General features: G+C 39.7%; 1 protein-coding gene across 1 annotated transcript; it reads left to right on the top strand.

The window, feature by feature from the left end:
• Positions 1 to 19379: 19379 nt before the first annotated feature.
• LOC110681488 lies at positions 19380 to 20103 on the top strand. Its single transcript, XM_021857277.1, has 2 exons — positions 19380 to 19519; positions 19597 to 20103. Exon 2 carries the CDS (start codon positions 19619 to 19621, stop codon positions 19949 to 19951), a length of 333 nt encoding a protein of 110 aa, XP_021712969.1. The 5' UTR covers positions 19380 to 19519; positions 19597 to 19618; the 3' UTR covers positions 19952 to 20103.
• The last annotated feature ends 439 nt before the right edge of the window (positions 20104 to 20542 follow it).

Here is a 20542-nt window from a genome sequence, read left to right as displayed (position 1 = left end):
AACACACAACACAAACGCTCTCCTGAATTATTTACAATCATTTGACACGAAAACTACACTCAACAACGATAAAACCTCGATAACCTGCTAAGGGAGAACTACGAACTGTTACAGTGGTCAACAACCGCAAGTCCTAGCAACGGGCGCTTATCCCTGTAGGTGATTGCACCGTACAGTCCAAGCGATCCCTTAGATATCTTGGGATATTGAATGATGAACGTTGAATATGCCTGTAAAAGGGCATCAACTGGTATAGCAGCGCTTTCGAGGATGATGTCTAACAGCTCTGCTGTAATTACCTGTAAACGCAAGCTCCTGGCAAGAGTGGCGCTATCCATACTAAGGTATGGAGGACCAATCTGGTTAAAACCGCTTAGAACGAGCAGAAATCTAAAACGGTTGGAAAGTACGTACCGTAATCCGGGGTATCATTGATCAGCGGGTAACATTGATCGGAATGACTCATCTCGTAATAAGTTGGTATCATCATTTATTGATGAAACACTTCCAAAGCATGAATGTTGCTTCTCTTTCTCATATTTATGGGCTATTAAAAATTAGGATTTTTGCAAAAATTGCGTTAACTTTATGCGTAAATTTGTCAAGTTTGCGAAACAATGATTTCAATGGTTAATGATGGCACTACCGAAGATTCATGTCTCACATAAGTTCTGCAAGCGATATAAGCAAAGGAAATGCGGTTTTCACTAAAAATGGTATCGCCAGAAACGATTACGCTGTCAAAATCTTTATAAGTGTGTTCAATTAGGCAACATTAACGAATTACTGTTAAGAATGTAGAACTCCCTTAGGAAATTGCCTACCTTAGGCGTATTCCGCTGTTCGAGGTGTTTTTAATTTTAAAATAAATCAAATAGTAAATGAGATGTAAGCGTTTGGACATCATATTCGGCTTCAGAGGCCATGATTTATGTAAGTAACGACATTTTCAATATTACCGAACGTTGTTTACATGGATGATCAATGTTACCCCATATCAGCTAATTGAAAAAATCACATAAAACATTTTTGTAAACATGCTTAAATCTTTCAATAAACAAAATACAGTATATAGTCACGAGCAATGGGTGGCAGTACTTGTTTTAAACATATAAAACTCACAACATTTACATTTTTGGATGAAATATTTATGAAATATCCTAAAAACTGATCAATGTTACCCCGGATTACGGTACAGAATATGCTTAAGGGGGCAGGATCCGTCATTGATTATTCCGATATCATTCCGATATTCCGATTCAAAAGCAGTTTTTTTGTTCAAAATCAAGTAAATTTACAGGAAAATGTGTTCACTGTATTATATTCTCCAACCGAAACACAGTGAACACATTTTCATTGAAAAACTGCTTTTGACGTTTTGATGATGACGATGATTACGATGACGGAGCGTTGATCGTTAAAAGTAGCAAGTGAATACCAAACGGTATCTGAAGAGGCCGTGTGCATCGTCCATCGGGCTCTTCATCAAGGGAGATGTTCAATGCTTCAATCGAAGAGATACCAGAGGAGTCCACTACGCGTGTAAAGAGACAACGCTCAGAGGTTGGCAGCAGGAATGGGATAACACCACTAAAGTTTCATTGTAAGGGGGGTCTGTAGCCTTGAGGTTACGCTTTCGCTTCATAAGCGATTCCCAGCCCCTCCACAAAAAGCCCGTCCAGCCACCAGAAGACGCCTCACGGAGGACCGTGTTTTGGGGAGCACATCCATCCTCCGTCAGTATCAGATGGTTATCAATGGGGATGGAAGTTCTTTGTTGTGAGCGATCGCATGCTCGCTACATGCGGAGGGGACACGTTCCCCGAGAGAGAATGTGTGCGGATGCCGAATGATGGAATTCAGTAACTACAGCTTTCACATATTATTGCAGTGTTGTAAGCAATCACGGTAGTCGACACGTTTTAGCTGATATTCGGCAGAGCTTCCCTTGAACATTTACAACACGAGCGCTCTAACGAATGTCGTAAAGATAAATGTCAACTGAATGCCACTGACCACGATAGCTTCGCTAGGAAACATTACGATTTTGTTTGTTTCTGTTCAGCTTTCTCTGTATGTGTGTCACATTTGACATAACAGGCGAGATCAAACTATTCATGTTGTTTATGATGTCTGAATTCTATGCAAAACTTATGATTTATGCAAATGTCAACGTGTCAGATGACATTCAATTGACACTCTTTTGTGTTTGTCGACGTTCATTCTAAAGCTCGTGCTGTAACTGCTGATCATGGGAACGAAACGAACGTCGCGCAAAGTGTCGACTGTTGACAGCACTGTATTATTGATCAATACGCTACAACAGCAATTCGTGCACCGGCATACATTTTGGCGTTTCTTTTAGAATTGCCTTATTTTTGTTTCATAAAACTGTAGTAATGTATGGTATTTACTGCCCCGTCTATGTGATTCAGCGCTTCTAGGAATATTATTGGCAATAAACTACAGATTAAAAAAAAACAGACTATTATAATTGATTGATGCTGTATATATTACTGGTTCATGTAAGTGAAATGTGATTAGGGAAGATTCAAATATAACGTCCTTCGTTTTTCGGGATTTGCAGACCCCCTTCCCCCCAATGTCACGCTTTTTCAAATACCGTAAAACGGGGTAACTTTGATAATGCGGGTAACTTTGATAGTGCGAGACCCACAACATATTAAACGAAATAACGAAGTTTCTGTTTATCAGTTAAGAACAATGAAAGCAAAACTGAAGAGTATTAGTATGACACTTCATGTCAAAGCTATTTTCGTTGGAATCAAGTGCATTTGAGGATTTATATGCAAATATTAAAAATTAACCAGATTTTAGCGTTTTTGCAACGCTTACAAACAATCTGTTCTACGATCACTATTTGATAAAGTCACAATGAGTTCGTCACTTATCCATGACAGCCTAGTTATAGTAGAACATGAATTCGATCTCAAAACTCTTAGCGAAAACCATTTTTACGAACTGGGACCATTTTTGTAATCTAAGTCAGAAATTTCCATATAGCGTTAATCGCCTAGAGGTATGCAACGCCCTATAAATGTTCCGTAATTCATTTAATTTTGTTCGATTTATACTCCATTGTCAAAGTTACCCCAAAACAGAAAACCGACTTTCAGTTGTATGAAAAATTATATATCCATTCAGAATAAATCTTTTGGCAATCTAACAACTGCAGTCGATAGTTAGTGTAGAATAAGAGAGCGATGCAATAAATAGATATGAAAAATGATAAATTATGTTGAAATACTTTTCCTGGTGAAAGAATCATAAATCATCTTGAATTAGAAACCCTCATGAATATGCCTTTACTCGGGAACGAAAACGGTCAATTATTTCTCCAATTTGTTTCTTCTTCATTGCTTCATTTTGCTTGCTTCTGATTGGTCGTAATAACTTGTTTTCTGATTGGCCGATGTAACTCGTTTCTTATTGGTCTTCGCTGCTTGTTTCTGATTGGCCGTTGTTCATCCGCCATGCTATATAAAGCGATGGCATTGCTCGGTCAAGCTCATTCATCAGTGTAACGTTGTGAGTGACACATATCAGCAGCAGCAGTAGCAGAGAACGGGAGAAAAGCAGAGAAACCAGTCGGCGAGAAACCAGCAGCAGCGGAGCGACGAAAAGTGAGCTGAGCCACACAGTGACACATTGTCGGAGCGAGCTGGTGGCAAAGCGGTACAGTGAGGCATAGCGATAAGTGACGCACACTGATACAGTGAGTATTGCGGTAAACTAAACGGCCCTTTTTTAGGGCCACAAGTTATTAAGAGAAATAAGTTCAAAATGCAACAGTTCTTTTTAGAGCTACCAGTTGTTAAAAAAACAATCCTAAACGGCCCTTTTTCAGGGCCACGAGTTATTAAGAAAGATCAGTTCACAATGCAACAGTTCTTTTTAGAGCTACAAGTTGTTAAGAAAAAAAATCCTAAACGGCCCTTTTTCAGGGCCACGAGTCATACCGGAAAAATATTCACGACGATCAAGCGGATTCAACAGTAGCGGATACCAAAAAGGAGCCTATCCACCATGTCCGGTTACGACAATGGCGCAGTCGGTAGCGAAGTCGACCCGGAGGAAAATGTGATAAGGTGAGTAAAAGTAGCAGCAGTTAGTGAATAGTAGGAATCTGGTCCCGAAGATTATTGAAATAAATGGACCTCGATTGGAAAGGCGAGTGTCTATATTTGACCCCGATTGGAAAGGCGGGTGTTATGAATTCAGACCCCGATAGGAAAGGCGGGTGTCATAAATCTGGACTCCGATTGGAAAGACGGGTGTCATGAATTAATTAGACTTTGGAACATGATCGAAAATGGAGATCAAGTAGAAAAAAATTATTCTCGTGCGAAGTGTTGATTTATAGCATGAATCTAAGGAGAGTGTTGTTTCATTCTACAGGATTACCAGACGGAAAATTACGAAAAAGCACTTGGCTGACGAATTATCCAGAATGAAAGCAGAACTGGAGAGAACACGGCTGGAGAACGAGGAACTGAATCGAATGTTGGAAGACAAAGAGCAAGATCAGAACGAATTCTGTGAAGCGAGATCGAGTACGATGCGTGAAAGCCAGACTGCCGCAAATGAGACCTTGCTCAGTACGATGAACAATATGTCCTTGAGCACCCTCAACATTCCCGAGTGTGTACCAACAGCGGGCGAAGCAGAGTTGAACAAGCGAGATTACGACCATTGGAAAAACGTTTTGGATGCATCCATGCATCTAATCCAAGCTACTGACGAATCGACGAAAATCTATCTGTTCCGCATCAAAGCTGGATCGTTGTTGCTTGAACTACTCGATGGTACCACAACTCAGCAAGGAATGCCTGACGAAAAGCAGTTGCCCTACTCAAACGCAATTGCACGGTTGGATGCTCACTTTGGTTCCAGAGCCTACATGCTATCACAGCGGAGCAAATTGGCAAATATGGTACAACGGAGCGGAGAGCTGAACGTCCAATACGTGAAAAGGGTGGCAGCAGCGGCAAAACTGTGTTCTTACAAATCTGATGAAGAATTCGAAGCTATTTCGCGAACTGTGACAAGAGGATCTACCGATAGTCGGGTGAGAACGCTCGCCTACAGAGTCCTAATCGATGGAGGTTCTTTGAACGAGTTGATTGACCAAGTACGCATCCGAGAAGTTGAACTGGAGAACGAAAATGACTACCGTAGACTACACCAGCAGCAGTCCGCTACTGTGGCAGCCGTTTCGTATCATCCGGGCGACCATGTTCAGCGACAACGTGGTTCGTTTGATGCATCCAGAGGATACAACGGTGGACGTGGTAGAGGAAATTTTTCCCGTGGTCCCATGCGAAACCAACGGCGTGGCAGATCGTGCTGGAGGTGTTTGAGTATGTACCATGCAGCCGAAGATTGTTTCCATACCGACAAAGTATGTCGTAATTGCAATCGCCGAGGACACATTGCTCGAGCTTGCTCGATTCAAGTCAAACAGGAACCACGTAAACGAAACTGGACGGGAGAAGAACCAGAGCCACCGACGAAGATTGCGATGATCCAGAAAACGGAAGATGTTGAAGAAGACTCGAAGGTAAACGATACAAGTAATGTTTAAGATTTTGAAGTTGAGTTTTATTTTATGTTTGCTTTTGAATTCACTGATTAAAACTGATTTATAAATGACTGAATTTCTGAAATAAACCCAAATGCAACAGAAAATAATGTTTGAAAATAATGGTGAACTATTACAGGTGACACAAAACATACAACGAGATCAAGGAACGTCGGCCATTGACAGAGTCGTATCTAATGTCCCAGATGAAAAAGCGGCTCATGTCACGGCATATGTGGCTGGGATAAAGGTTCCATTTTTTATTGACTCTGGTGCACAGGTCAATACAATCACATCGGAATCGTTCAATGCTATTCTTCAGAATGAAACATCCAAGAAGAGCTTGCACGAGCTACAATACGGATCTGATAAAGTCCTGCGCGCATATGCAACCCAGGGAAAGATTGACGTGATAGCGACTTTTTCGGCAGAGCTTTTTGTTTCGGACGAAAGGCCAACGACAGTTGAAAAATTTTACGTTGTACGTGAATCGAGGGCACTTCTTGGATTCAACACTGCCGTCCGCTATAGTTTGCTGGCAGTGGGTATAGACGTTCCAGTAGTCGGAATGGATTCTGAATGGCGATGTGAATTTTCTATACGACACCTGCATGCAGTTTCCTCCCGGGAATTCCCGAAGTTCAACGTTCCTCCAGTTAAGCTGAGCTATGATAAATCGATGCCTCCTTCGAGAAACGTCTATACGCACATTCCGGCAGCCTTCAAAGATTTGACGAAGCAAAAGTTGAATGAGCTGCTAGAAAGTGGTATTATTGAAAAGGTGACGAAAGATATGGATAGAAGCTTTTGTTCTTCCTTGCTAGTGATACCGAAAGCAAAATCAGATATTCGCCTCGTTGTCGATTTACGCGGCCCCAACAAATGTATCATCAGAACACCTTTCAGAATGCCAACATTCGAGTCAATATTGTTGCAGTTGCACGGTGCGCAATATTTTTCCACGATTGATTTAAAGAACGCCTTCTTCCACATTGAGCTCGAGGAGAATTCAAGGCATCTCACGAATTTTTTTGCTGGAGAAGCACTTTACAGATGTTGTCGACTTCCGTTTGGGCTTACAAACGCCCCGGATATATTCCAGGAGGTTATGCAAACCGTAATTCTGGAGGATTGCGAAGGGACTGTGAACTATCTGGATGATGTAATGATATTCGGACGGACAAAAGAAGAGCATGATCGTAATCTTCAAAACGTCTTGAAAAGGCTTCAAGAACATAACGTAATGATTAACCAAGAGAAGTGTTCTTTCGGAAAGGAGATAGTGACGTTCTTGGGATTCCGAGTATCTAACGAAGGTTGGCAAATTGAGGACGAGAAAATCAGTGCAATTAAGGATGCAAGGAAGCCTGAATCAACCGCGGAGGTGAAAAGTTTTTTGGGCCTTGTTACGTTCATCGACCGGTTCATTCCGCAGAGGGCTGATAAAACTCTTCATTTGCGACAGCTGTCCAATGCACACGATTTTTATTGGAACCAGGACCTGGAAGATGAATTTGAATACTTGAAGAGCAGTTCTTGGAAACATATTAAGACACTAGGCTACTATAGTCGAGACGACGAGACCGAACTATATGTGGATGCATCACCTCATGGACTAGGAGCCGTTTTGGTCCAATATGATGCAAAATCTAAGCCTCGTATCATTTCCTGTGCTTCTAAGGCGTTGACGGTAGCAGAAAAAAAATATCCGCAAACACAAAAGGAAGCTTTGGCCATGGTCTGGGCCGTTGAACGGTTTTCTGTATACCTTTTGAACATCAGCTTTACGATTCGGACCGATGCAGAATCAAACGAATTCATTTTCGGAGGATCACATAGAATCGGCAAGAGAGCTGTATCAAGAGCTGAGGCATGGGCTTTAAGACTACAGCCGTACAACTTTAAGGTACGTACATTTGCATTTACAGTAAAGATTATTGTTAAGTTGTGTTTCATGTAGGTTGTTCGTGTACCAGGAGAAATGAACATGGCTGACGCATTATCTCGCCTTGTCAAAGAATCACAATCACTCGAATCGTTTGATGATTCCAATGAAAAGCATCTTTTGTATTTCCTGGATACTGGGACGGTGGAATTCACTTGGGAAGATATCGAGATTGAAGCTGAAAAAGACGCAGAGCTAAATCGTGTTCGAGAAGCAATCAGAGACAATCGATGGGACAAATCTCTCAAGCGATATGAAGCGGAAGCTAAGAATTTGAGAGTTCTTGGAGGTCTGGTTTTCATGAACGACCGAGTGATTTTACCGTACGCTCTTCGTGATGGAGCGCTAAATTCCGCCCACCAAGGACACATGGGTGCGGCATCGATGAAAAAGATACTCAGGAACTATTTCTGGTGGCCATGCATGTCCAAAGAGGTGGAAAGATTTGTAGAAGGTTGTGAAACCTGTTTCCGGCTATCTAGGAAGAATCCACCCATCCCATTGACTTGTCGTGAACTCCCCGAAGGTCCGTGGGAGATTCTCCAAATTGATTTTTTCTCGTTCAAGGACTGTGGATCAGGAGAATTTCTTGTCGTAGTAGATACGTATTCGCGATATCTACACGTCATTGAAATGAAAAACACAGATGCTGACAGCACTAACGCAGCGTTGTGCAAAATTTTTGAAGTTTGGGGATATCCTATTGCAATTCACAGCGACAATGGCCCGCCGTTTCAAGGCGACAAGTTTGTCAAAACGTGGGAAAACCGAGGCGTGAAAATAAGAAAATCGATCCCATTGAGTGCTCAGTCAAATGGAGCTGTTGAGCGTCAAAATAAAGGATTAAAAGACGCTTTGACCGCGGCTAAGCTTGATAACGTGAACTGGAAAAAGGCCCTAGAACAGTATTTGCATATGCATAACAAGGTCCGGCCGTTGTCGCGATTGGGCGTCACACCATTTGAGCTACTTGTAGGTTGGAGATTCAGAGGAACATTTCCCTATCTATGGGAAAACCTACCCTCGGAGCAAATCGATCGGACAGATATACGCGAAAAAGATGCGGTAACAAAACTTGACAGTAAACAATACGCGGATCTGATTAGAGGAGCCAAAGAATCGGAAATTGCGGTAGGAGATAGGGTTCTGCTGGCTCAAAATACAAGACAGAAAGGAGAACCGATGTTCTCAGAAGACCGTTTCACCGTTCTAACAAGAGAAGGTGCAAAAGTTGTGGTACAAAGCGATAGAGGTGTACAATACTCAAGAAATGTACAAGATATTAAGAAAGTACCCATCATGCTGCGCGAGACTGGGGATGAAGAGTCGACAGATGGAGGAGAACATCCTGCTGAAGCTGAATTGCCTGATGTTCCAATAGTACCGTCGGAATCGGAAATTTCAGTCGAAAAACCAAAGCGGTTGCGGAAGAAACCCTCTCGTTTCAATGACATGATTTTGTTTTATGTATACGATTAGAGAGTAGAGAAGCAGAGCATTGTAGAATAAGAGAGCGATGCAATAAATAGATATGAAAAATGATAAATTATGTTGAAATACTTTTCCTGGTGAAAGAATCATAAATCATCTTGAATTAGAAACCCTCATGAATATGCCTTTACTCGGGAACGAAAACGGTCAATTATTTCTCCAATTTGTTTCTTCTTCATTGCTTCATTTTGCTTGCTTCTGATTGGTCGTAATAACTTGTTTTCTGATTGGCCGATGTAACTCGTTTCTTATTGGTCTTCGCTGCTTGTTTCTGATTGGCCGTTGTTCATCCGCCATGCTATATAAAGCGATGGCATTGCTCGGTCAAGCTCATTCATCAGTGTAACGTTGTGAGTGACACATATCAGCAGCAGCAGTAGCAGAGAACGGGAGAAAAGCAGAGAAACCAGTCGGCGAGAAACCAGCAGCAGCGGAGCGACGAAAAGTGAGCTGAGCCACACAGTGACACATTGTCGGAGCGAGCTGGTGGCAAAGCGGTACAGTGAGGCATAGCGATAAGTGACGCACACTGATACAGTGAGTATTGCGGTAAACTAAACGGCCCTTTTTTAGGGCCACAAGTTATTAAGAGAAATAAGTTCAAAATGCAACAGTTCTTTTTAGAGCTACCAGTTGTTAAAAAAACAATCCTAAACGGCCCTTTTTCAGGGCCACGAGTTATTAAGAAAGATCAGTTCACAATGCAACAGTTCTTTTTAGAGCTACAAGTTGTTAAGAAAAAAAATCCTAAACGGCCCTTTTTCAGGGCCACGAGTCATACCGGAAAAATATTCACGACGATCAAGCGGATTCAACAGTAGCGGATACCAAAAAGGAGCCTATCCACCATGTCCGGTTACGACAGTTAGGAAACCAGTACTTTTTTTTTTTTTTGTATGGTATTCAGTTGGAGCTGCCTGACAGCTTAACTTGTCAAGGCTGAACCCTCGGTCTGGCTTTTGCCAAGTTTCCCCTCTACCAGGACCAATACTCAGACGGACTAGGCAATGGCGCCCACATGAACACTGCTTTTTCATTAGTATTGTGACGTGGTAGTTTTTGAAAAGTACCCATATTCCCTTGCTTCTGAGAAAAGGAAGCATTGTGAAAATCAGCAGCTCCATCGGAATTTGTTTGAAATAGTAGTGTTGTAGTGTCATTACTAATACTGTCTATTCGAAATGGTTTTGAATAATTTGTCATTCAAGTTCTATCATTCAAGTGCTATTCTGATTACTCCTGTCTTCTACGTAAGATTAGAGTCTTAAATGTCAATTGTCGTCAAGTCATAACAAAATTAGGCTGTTTAGTAAGAGTTCTAGTTAATTTCATTTTTAGTTGTTTATTTATTCTATTTATTGTATTATATATCTATTTATTAGTCGTTACGTTCATATATCCTTAAAGAAAAAAGTCGCTTTCCTTGTCTGTTCAACAATTTTTCGAAACTAGCAAGTGTACCCTGATCTCATGATCGATCTCAGCGTCTTACTTTCCATAGTCATTTTTATAGTGAATATTGAAGAGTAAAGTTACCTTAGGCTTCTATTACAGTCTCCTACGAGATTCACTTTTCGGTGGCAAATGCAATGCTTCACAACGCCTACTTTCTACTTGTAAATTTTGCGAAAATGAAGCTGGAATTAGGGCCCTATTTTATAAGTCGAGTCGATCAAAATAACTCGACTGGAATCACTGTCGACCAAAAAAATCGCTCGACACAGCTCTGTCACTCGAGTTTCCCGACAGTTGTCACTCTATGTGACTGGATTACTATGGCAGTCGACGTGTGGCATCTGAAATATGCCTGCTTACTTTGATCGACATTGATTACAGATGAGTCACATGAATCTGCTCGATTTACAAAATAGATCCCTTAGATTATTTATACCGCTGATACAAAAGAGGTATTTCTTATTATGGCAATGTGAAAACCATATTAAAATAAGATTGTCGCCACTTATTTCTACTCAGTGAATCTACTAGTCATTTTCCTAAGAGTTCCTAAGTATTTTCTACGTCGTATATGATAACGATGTATCTAGCTAGCTAATAGTAAGAGTGGCTACGGATCATTCTGGTTAGCAAAAGGAAAACTGAACGTCATCAATAGTATTAATGTCCACTTCGAATAAATTAATTATTTGAAATGGGCATCAATTCTATCGATGACGCAGAATGTCCGTTGGATCACATCCGAGATATTATTGCGTCTATGCCATATGAATTATGACGCGGCTTCAAGCAAAAAATTCCAAAATGTGATACCACCACTACAGGTTACGCCTTTGGTTTCCATCATATGGGCTAATGGATTATGCCCTCCCATCGCGGCAAGGTCGCATAACCAAGGGGAGGGCGATAGTTAGGATACCAGTACTTGTTTTAAAAATATAAATTATAATTCTTTGAAACAGCATGCATAAATATTCAAGTTTTCTTTGAAAAAACTATCAAAGTTACCCCGTTTTACGGTACCTAATACATTCTTTGTCACACTTTGGTAGAACCACCTCCCCCCCTCCCCCAAATGATGGACGTCATTTTTGGATGACCCCTTAGCAGTGTTGTAATTGATCTTCTTCGCGAACGATAATCTACGCATCTTCGCGATCCAACATTCGCCAACATTCATTTTTAATCTTTGCGTCACGAAGAGCATTAGAGTAAGGTGGGGCAAAAGTTCGACCTTAGTGGTATAATCAAAGTTTCCGGGAAAACAATAGCAGTTAAAACAAAACAAATACCATATAGTGAATCTTCAACATATTGGCTATAATTTTGCTGAACAAACTTGTATCAAAATATTATACCCATTTTTAGTTATAACAGTTTCAAAATTGATTGTCTTATTCGAACTTTTGCCCCACCGGTGGGGCAAGAGTTCGAATCTAGTGTGGGGCAAAAGTTCGCTGGCTAAAACACAAAATTTCGATCCTTTTACGACAGGCATACTTTACACCAGCTGTAAACTTAAGTTTGCCGAAAAATACACACTAAATTTTCATCAAAAAATTGCCCAAAACCGGGTTAATTGTAATATATTCAATAATAGCAGTTTTTCGCAAAACAAAGTGGAAATGTAAAATTTTGGTGACAATTTTCACACGATCAGACAAATTTAACTAAATTTGAAGATAATATGTGGATTTTAGGCAATTTGCAAATTTTTCCGTGATTTTATACATGGGTCGAACTTTTGCCCCGCTGATTCGAACTTTTGCTCCACTATGGGCCAAAAATTGTTTTCAAGCAATTATGCGAAAACTAGTACACCTCAAAGCAACCTTATGATAGGCCTAGAAACGCCCTTACATAAAATATTGGAAAAGATTTTATCTTCAATAGGTTCCATGCAACGAAAGTTTGACCAAAAATTACAATATTCACGTCGAAAAACAACAAATCGCCATAACTTTTCCAAATCTCAATCGATTTTTATGATATTTGGAGTGAAAGTCTCTTACTTGAATAGCATTCGAACCACCATGAAATTTATAAGATTTGTTTTGAATTGAGCTAGAAATCTCAAAAAGAAACTCTTACCCCACTCGAACTTTTGCCCCACTTTACTCTACAAAAAGCGAACGGATGCAACACCGAAGAAGCAAAATGAACACACCGATAAGTTTCACGCGAAGCCCTTTCACTCGTAGGATTCATTTATCCACGCGCTGTTCATCCCTGCTATTCATTCAGGTCCGTTCCACTCGGGCTCTGATTGCGGGTACCACTTCTAGTACTGCATTTGGTCCCTCGGTAGTGCAAAAGGTACCCAAGTTTGACAGATCACAGTACACTTTGAACGGCATGAGCCTCTGCATGCTATAAAACGTTTGACTTTTACTGTGCGCCCTGTTTTCAAGTTGTCCGTGAGAGAGAGCGCGACAGCACCAACACACGGCGCACAGTAAAAGTCATGAGAACAAAAGAATTAATGGCACGTACAGAGGCTCATTCTAGATCAATGAGAATATATACCAAGGTGTGGAAGAAGAAGCAATGGCTATGTATTGGTAAGGAGAAAAAAGGTAAACAAAAATAACTACGTCACTAATTTACATGGCTTCTTATGGGAGCTCATTGGCTTGTAGTTGTGAAACATTTTGTTCCGCACACGGATGTCACGCACACTAAATGTCTTTTCCACACCTCGGTATATATTCTCATTGATTCTAGATTACCTTAGGGGTCATGCACAAATTACGTCACGCTCCAAGGGGGGGGAGGGGGTCGAGCCAAGCGTGACAAGCCTTACAAAATTTTCGGAGGACTCATACAAAAAGTGTGACAAAGGGGGGGGAGGGGGTCGAAAAAGTTGAAATTTAGCGTGACATAATTTGTGTACCATCCCTTATGAGCGAGCTATAAAATTTTGGGCAACTGCAAGGGACATGGGGGTCTTTAATTTGTCTTTGAATCATTGCAAGGTTGCTTCTCCTGGCAAAGTCAAGCAATCGATCGCTGAGTGCTGAGTCTACGCAGCCCAACAATAGCACGCTTGAAGTACACAGCACGAGCGTGGCTGGGCATGGAGCGCGACCGCTTTTGAGCTATTTGCGCAACAATTTTCTGGCAATGTTTAGGTACATAATATAAATAATATAGATGTCATGTATACGAATCGCAAAATGTACCGATTTCAACACTTATGTTAGTGAGATTTAAAAACATAGCATCGCACTATAAGCACAAAAATTTATTTTGTTATTATGTTGTTAAATTAAATTTAATTTATCTAAATATTGTTAAAAAACATGAGAGGTCTGCGGGATTACAGGTTTCCTACCATTTAAATAAACTACAGTAGGTACATGCAAATAAATTTTCTTTTCTAATTAATAAATCAATGAACGACCCGCATGACAACCATGTCTTTTATGGAGCACCTGCGTGTTGCGAGCCTGCATGAAGATGATCGAAATGAATATTTTCCTGTTCTTCGCGAAGATCAGGCAGCGTGGATCGTATCGCTCACTTACCAAGCGATGGAAAATAACCCGATGACAGCGTCGGGAGAAACAGCGATCCGAAAATGAAACACGAACGAATGAAGTACCCGGGTTCATTCGCAGATTCTGTTTTGATGGCTAGGAAAATTCATCGTGCCTCGTGTTTCCGATCGCTGTTCAGCAACATTGCCCCTTAGAGTAATTGAAACTCTATTTGATGAGATATTCTTCAGTTCATCCCACATTGAACCATATATATGGGGTTACTGTACTTGCATTCTCAGTAAACGTGTCAGGATTTCAAATTTGGTTTATCATCTGTCAAAATATTGTAACAAAAAACACATTGTTGTTCGTTCAGTTTCGGTCGTTTTTCTTTCCTCATCTGCTTCCTATTTTGGTTTACTCGCTGATGTGTCCTGTAGTTTTGTGAGTCTTTTGTATGCTGTTTTGGGTATGAATATTAGCAACTGGAGTTTGATATGATATTATCCATTTCTTTCCCATTTGTGTTCTCTACTACATATTTGATTTTTTACTGATGACAACTACCGAAAAGCTAAACATTACATATAATTTGCAATTGGATTAGATGGACAAATTGATGTGAAAATTTGCGAAAAAGTTACACGTCTTCTCAGTGAGAATCGAACTCACGACTCCCCGATCTCTAGTTGGGGCGCGTTAACCACTACGCCATGAGAGGACTCATGAACGCAGAAGTTAACCTGAATTCGATTTCAGCTCAATAATCACGTGGTCCTCTTTCGCAAAGTGCACCTCTTTCGGAAGAATTAGATGCCCATCCAAACACAACGCTTTCTATATATATCCAATGCCTAGCCCGAGAGCCCATTGTTTTTTAGGTATAGGAATAGCACACTACACTAGCCAGCAACTGCGCTGGCTGAGGTTTCTATTGTGTGGGCTTTTCGGTAGTTGTTAAACTTCCACTCGGCTGGTTGGCCGTAAACCACGATTCATAATTAAAACAAGTATTTATCGAGCAACGGACTCATGTTCCGTAACCGGTCGTTTGAGAACGTCGCGACCCATTGGAAGCCCACACAATAGAAACCTCAGCCAGCGCAGTTGCTGGCTAGTGTAGTGTGCTATTCCTATACCTAAAAAACAATGCGCTCTCGGGCTAGGCATTGGATATATATATAGAAAGCGTTGTGTTTGGATGGGCATCTAATTCTTCCGAAAGAGGTGCACTTTGCGAAAGAGGACCACGTGATTATTGAGCTGAAATCGAATTCAGGTTAACTTCTGCGTTCATGAGTCCTCTCATGGCGTAGTGGTTAACGCGCCCCAACTAGAGATCGGGGAGTCGTGAGTTCGATTCTCACTGAGAAGACGTGTAACTTTTTCGCAAATTTTCACATCAATTTGTCCATCTAATCCAATTGCAAATTATATGTAATGTTTAGCTTTTCGGTAGTTGTTAAACTTCCACTCGGCTGGTTGGCCGTAAACCACGATTCATAATTAAAACAAGTGTTTTTACTGATGATTTTCCACAATCTGCACATGATTTAACAGGTTACTTTCACACTCGATAGCTGAGGAATCCTTTCAATAACACTTATCTATGGACTTGGCGCAGTCTTGAGCGTGGAATAGTCGTAAAAATCTTCCATTCTCCAACCGGTGTCTGATACTGATTTTCACTATTCACTACAAATGAAATAGGACGAGATGATCACACGCACGAACGTGCTCCTTTACGGTTTGATGCAATCGTGCGCCTTTATTCACACTCCACAACACTTCTTATTAATCTACTTTCTTGAGTATTGTGCAATGTCTCGAAAAATTGTCAAATATTTTCAAAAACCCGGAATTCAATACACTGTCGGCTGCGGCGTAGCATAGGCTTCGATATTTTTTTCCAAAGCAAACAAAACTGTCATTATTGTGTTTACCCCAACAATCCATGAAAAAACTAATTCAATTAGCAGGGGTTTATATTTTACATGATAGAGACAATTCCCTACATATTCAATTTTAGAGATAACTTTCCGTTCTATGGTTGAACAAAAAGCACCGCAGCTATCACATTACTGATTGACCAATTGGGTCCTAAAATTTTTAATGGAATCTTGTTTTTATTTAATAACTCGAAAAATCATGTTACTGTAACTACTTTAGCAATTTTTCCCGCTCAAATAATGGCTATATCATGTTTAAACTTTAATTTAAAAATTTGGTCCATAAATGAACCTTGACACTTTTGATCATGTTTGACGTTCGCTTAGTCGACAAAAACACCACAGGGGTTTTAGTTCGACCACTGGGGTTGTTCCTATCTGACATTTCGTAAGGTACACGGAAAACAAAATACACCCAAAATTTGAGTTTAAGCCAAAGGATGTGACAAAATCCAAAAAAATGTGTTTTGGGCTTAAACCAACGGAAAACATTAGAAAATTGAGTAAACATGTGTTTGTGGCCTAAACTTAAGCGTTTAGCACTAAAATTGGGACAGGGCTTTAGGACCCTATTCCGTAACGCCCGATTCAATTACTTGCATACGTTCATAAGTTTCCGAGTAGATTGCTGAATGATCTAATGCTTTTTAATGTGTTCGTACTTTTTTCTTGGTCCCCACTAAGAATGTACGATGCAGTAATGCAGTATTTGTAATCCATTGGCCCGTGAAGGCTTGACTCGAAAAGATCGGTTCTCATATGATATTCCAATTGTTTTACTGCGTCATCATGCTTATTTGTGATTTTAAATTAAAATCAACAAACGCATTTTCGGAAAAAGTTGGAAAAATTACACTAGAGTCTGTCAAACTGTTGACATATTCCGTGAGTTCACAATCATTACCGGTGCTGCAATTTTCTCGTTGATTTCCGACATTTGGAAGGGGAAGGACCAAGCACTGTGATGCACCAGGAACTTTATTGTGTTCAGTGCTCCATACTGAAACATAAGACCATTATAAAATGTTTTTCGAATTCAATGAAAACTTACCATCGGTTTCTGCCTCTGGTTGAGCTATTTTCAAATGATTCGCGTCATAAATCGCATCGGATGTATTAAAACGGATTTAATCTGGTTGGTAAACTCAGGACAAAATCCCGGCTATCTTCTTTTTTGAAGCCTTCGGCATATTGTTATTTATTTTTTTGACACTTTTTTCAGTCACAGTTGCCTTGATTTGTATAGAAATTTCAAACATTGTCAGATGTGGATCAGTGCATGAGGAGGATCTTCATTATGGATCATAATTTTAATCGATTCATATTATGGATTGGAACACTACAACAGCAATTTGTGTGCGATATAAACGAATGGTGTGTTAGCGAAATCATACGTTTTGGCGTTTATAGGCCTTTTCACATGACATTTCAAATCAGCTGATCCGGAAGCTCTTTGACAGTTCTTCTATGGAAATGACAGGTCCGTGTTAGCACCGGTCCTCTACCGATGTAAACAAATGCATAGACGGACCGGTCACATGAAAAGGCCTATTTCGAAATCGTTTTATCTTTGAATCATAACTGTGATACCGTAAAACGGGGTAACTTTGATAGTTTTTTCGAAGAAAACTTGAATATTTATGCATGCTGTTTCAAAGAATTATAGTTTATATTTTTAAAATAAATTGCCAAAAAATATTTTGAATGGATATATGATTTTTCATATAATCGAAAGTCGGCTCTCTAACTTGGGGTCACTTTGATAATCGAACAAAATTGAATGACTTACGTAACATTTATAGGGCATCACATACCTCTAGGCGTTTAACGTTATATGGAAATTTCTGATTTAGATTACAAAAATGGTCCCAGTTAGAGTGTCCATTTCCCGGCCATTTTGCTTGTCCCGGGATTCGGGACAAAAATTGATGCTTGTCCCGGGATTTTTATGATTTTTATTAAAACTTGTATTTTCGTTGAAATGGATGTAAAATTTACATTTTACAATATTTTTACATATTAAATTGGAATTTTAATTTAAAATAAAGATTGTTTTTCAATAAAAACAGTTGAAATATATAAATTAATCACAGCGATTTTGTTCTTATAAAGTTCTGCTTACTTAATAAATATCAAAGCTTACCTTGAATAATTAGGTACGGGTATGTTGGGAAAGTTTACAAATTCTCTATTATAATTGAAAGAATGATAAACATATAAAATATAATACAATTTTATCAAGGAAATTTGAAAAATCATGATCATCAGCACTTTCTACGAGAACGATTTAAAACCAAAAGTTAATTATTAAGAATTAGGAGTTTTGATTACTTTCAGATTAACTTTATCAGTCTAGGGTTATGGAAACGGCCAATGCTGTAAAGATACGTTATAAGTAGACTAAAGAAAAAAATATAACTTCTTTGGTAATTTAGCCTTTTTATGAAAATTATTCCCTTCCATTCATGGTTATTTTTTTCTATTTTATCGAATAAAGTTTACGCAACTATGGTTGTCATGTCTTTTGCGGCTTAAACCAGCTGACGGTGTTCTGAAAATTACGAACTTCAAGTTTTTTTTTCGAATAAAGTTTGATTCTGAGAAAGTATGCCATTGTTTTGCTTGTAAATTTAGCGGTTTTCATACAATTTTTACAGTCACCTCGGGTATCCCGGGAAATCCCAAAATTATTCAAATCCCGGGATTTTTTGTTCCGGGATGTCCCGGGATGGACACTCTAGTCCCAGTTTGTGAAAATGGTATTCGCTAAGAGATTCAAGTTCTATGATAATTATGCTGTCAAAGGTAAGTGACCAACTATTCAAAACTACATCAAATAGTGATCGTAAAACAGATTTCAAAAATACTAACATCGTTTCAATTTTTAAAATTCGTATGTAAAGTTTTGAATGGTCTCAATTCGAAGAAAACAGCTCTTACATGAAGTGTCATACTAATATTCTTTAGTTTTGCATTCGTCGATTAGCAGAAATTATGATATTTGGTTTAGTATGTGGTGGGTAACGCACTATCAAAGTTACCCGCATTATCAAAGATACTCCATTTTACGGTACTCGAGTTGTAAGAATTTTGACATCATTTTCAGATTCAGGAGATTCGAATATAGAAGACAAAGACATATTTTATTCTTAAATCTGCTTTGTTATATGATGATCAATTCCGCCCCAGGGTGTCATTCAATTTTTTATATTAAAACTAATTTTATGAATCGATCTAATCATAAAACCCTCCCAAATAGTTAAATCTTCTGGTTCAGAAATGTTTCCCCCAAATAACATTGTAAAATTGCGAATAGATAACAAATGCAGCTCAAAACAATTAGCAAATTTATCTGAATCGATATCAGTTAATCTGCCAACGCTGTGTTCGGGCTGGCCGGGCCTATACAGAGTCGTTAGGATGCCGAAACCAACACATGCTGCCACACGAGAATCTGTATTGTGCACTAATCTAGCAAATTAAGCCGGTCGCACTGATAACATGTGCACAAAAAGAAGCATACGTCTGGTTTAAATAGGAACGCCGATCCGACGGAAGCCATCAGTTTCGAGTTGTCCACCTTGAAGTTCTGTTGGTAAGTTCCCCATTTGTTGTCTCAAATATCCCACGCATCGAACAGTGCAACTAACAATTTGGTGCTTCTTCTTGCAGAAAAACCAAACCACCCTTCAAAATGTCTCTGAAGTCCGACGAAGTTTTCGCCAAGATCGCTAAGCGTCTGGAGAGCATCGACCCCGCCAACCGTCAGGTCGAGCACGTGTACAAGTTCAGAATCACCCAGGGTGGCAAGGTTGTCAAGAACTGGGTTATGGATCTGAAGAACGTCAAGCTGGTCGAGTCCGATGATGCCGCCGAGGCCACCCTGACCATGGAGGATGACATCATGTTCGCCATCGGAACCGGTGCCCTGCCCGCCAAGGAAGCCATGGCCCAGGACAAGATGGAAGTCGATGGACAAGTTGAGCTGATCTTCCTGCTGGAGCCATTCATTGCCTCGCTGAAGTAAAATGCGTGACGCGGCCCTTGTGAATACCAATCATTGCATGTGCTTGCCTCGTTTAATCAGAGCGAATGTCATGTCATCCAAACTACTGTGTTGTAACTTATTATTTTCCTGTATCGCGATTTCGGCATCATTAAAACGTATTTTGTAAAGTATGTATATGGTTTTATCCGCTTTTCGAAACATCCGAAACTGATGGGTTTGATTCAAAATATATTTAAGAACCAACATCTTTCAAAAATATTAAAATTTCTTACTCTTACCTTGCAACTTGATCTGAATTTCTCATAATTATTGCAGTTCCTTCTGTTATTTCGAAGTTGAATTCTAGCAAAAAATAACTCTTATTATACATTATACCGTTCATATAACCTACTTTTATTGTCTCAAGCATTAAAATACAGCATTTTACTAGATTTGAGTTCGCTGAATCTATTTTCGTTTACAAGAAGGTTATAACATAATGTTATAACACGTCTTATTGACTGTTGAAAATACATTATTTGTCAGATTTAGTTATTTAATAATTGTCTGCCGGTTTCAGTGCTCAATTCACTGCAGAAATCAGTTTTCAGGTGCTGCCTGGTGTAAAGT

This window comes from Aedes aegypti, chromosome 1, assembly GCF_002204515.2.
Source record: "Aedes aegypti strain LVP_AGWG chromosome 1, AaegL5.0 Primary Assembly, whole genome shotgun sequence".
NCBI classification, from domain to species: Eukaryota; Metazoa; Arthropoda; class Insecta; order Diptera; family Culicidae; genus Aedes; species Aedes aegypti.
The sequence above is the reverse complement of the archived record's forward strand: the minus strand, read 5'-3'. Positions and strand labels throughout refer to the sequence as shown.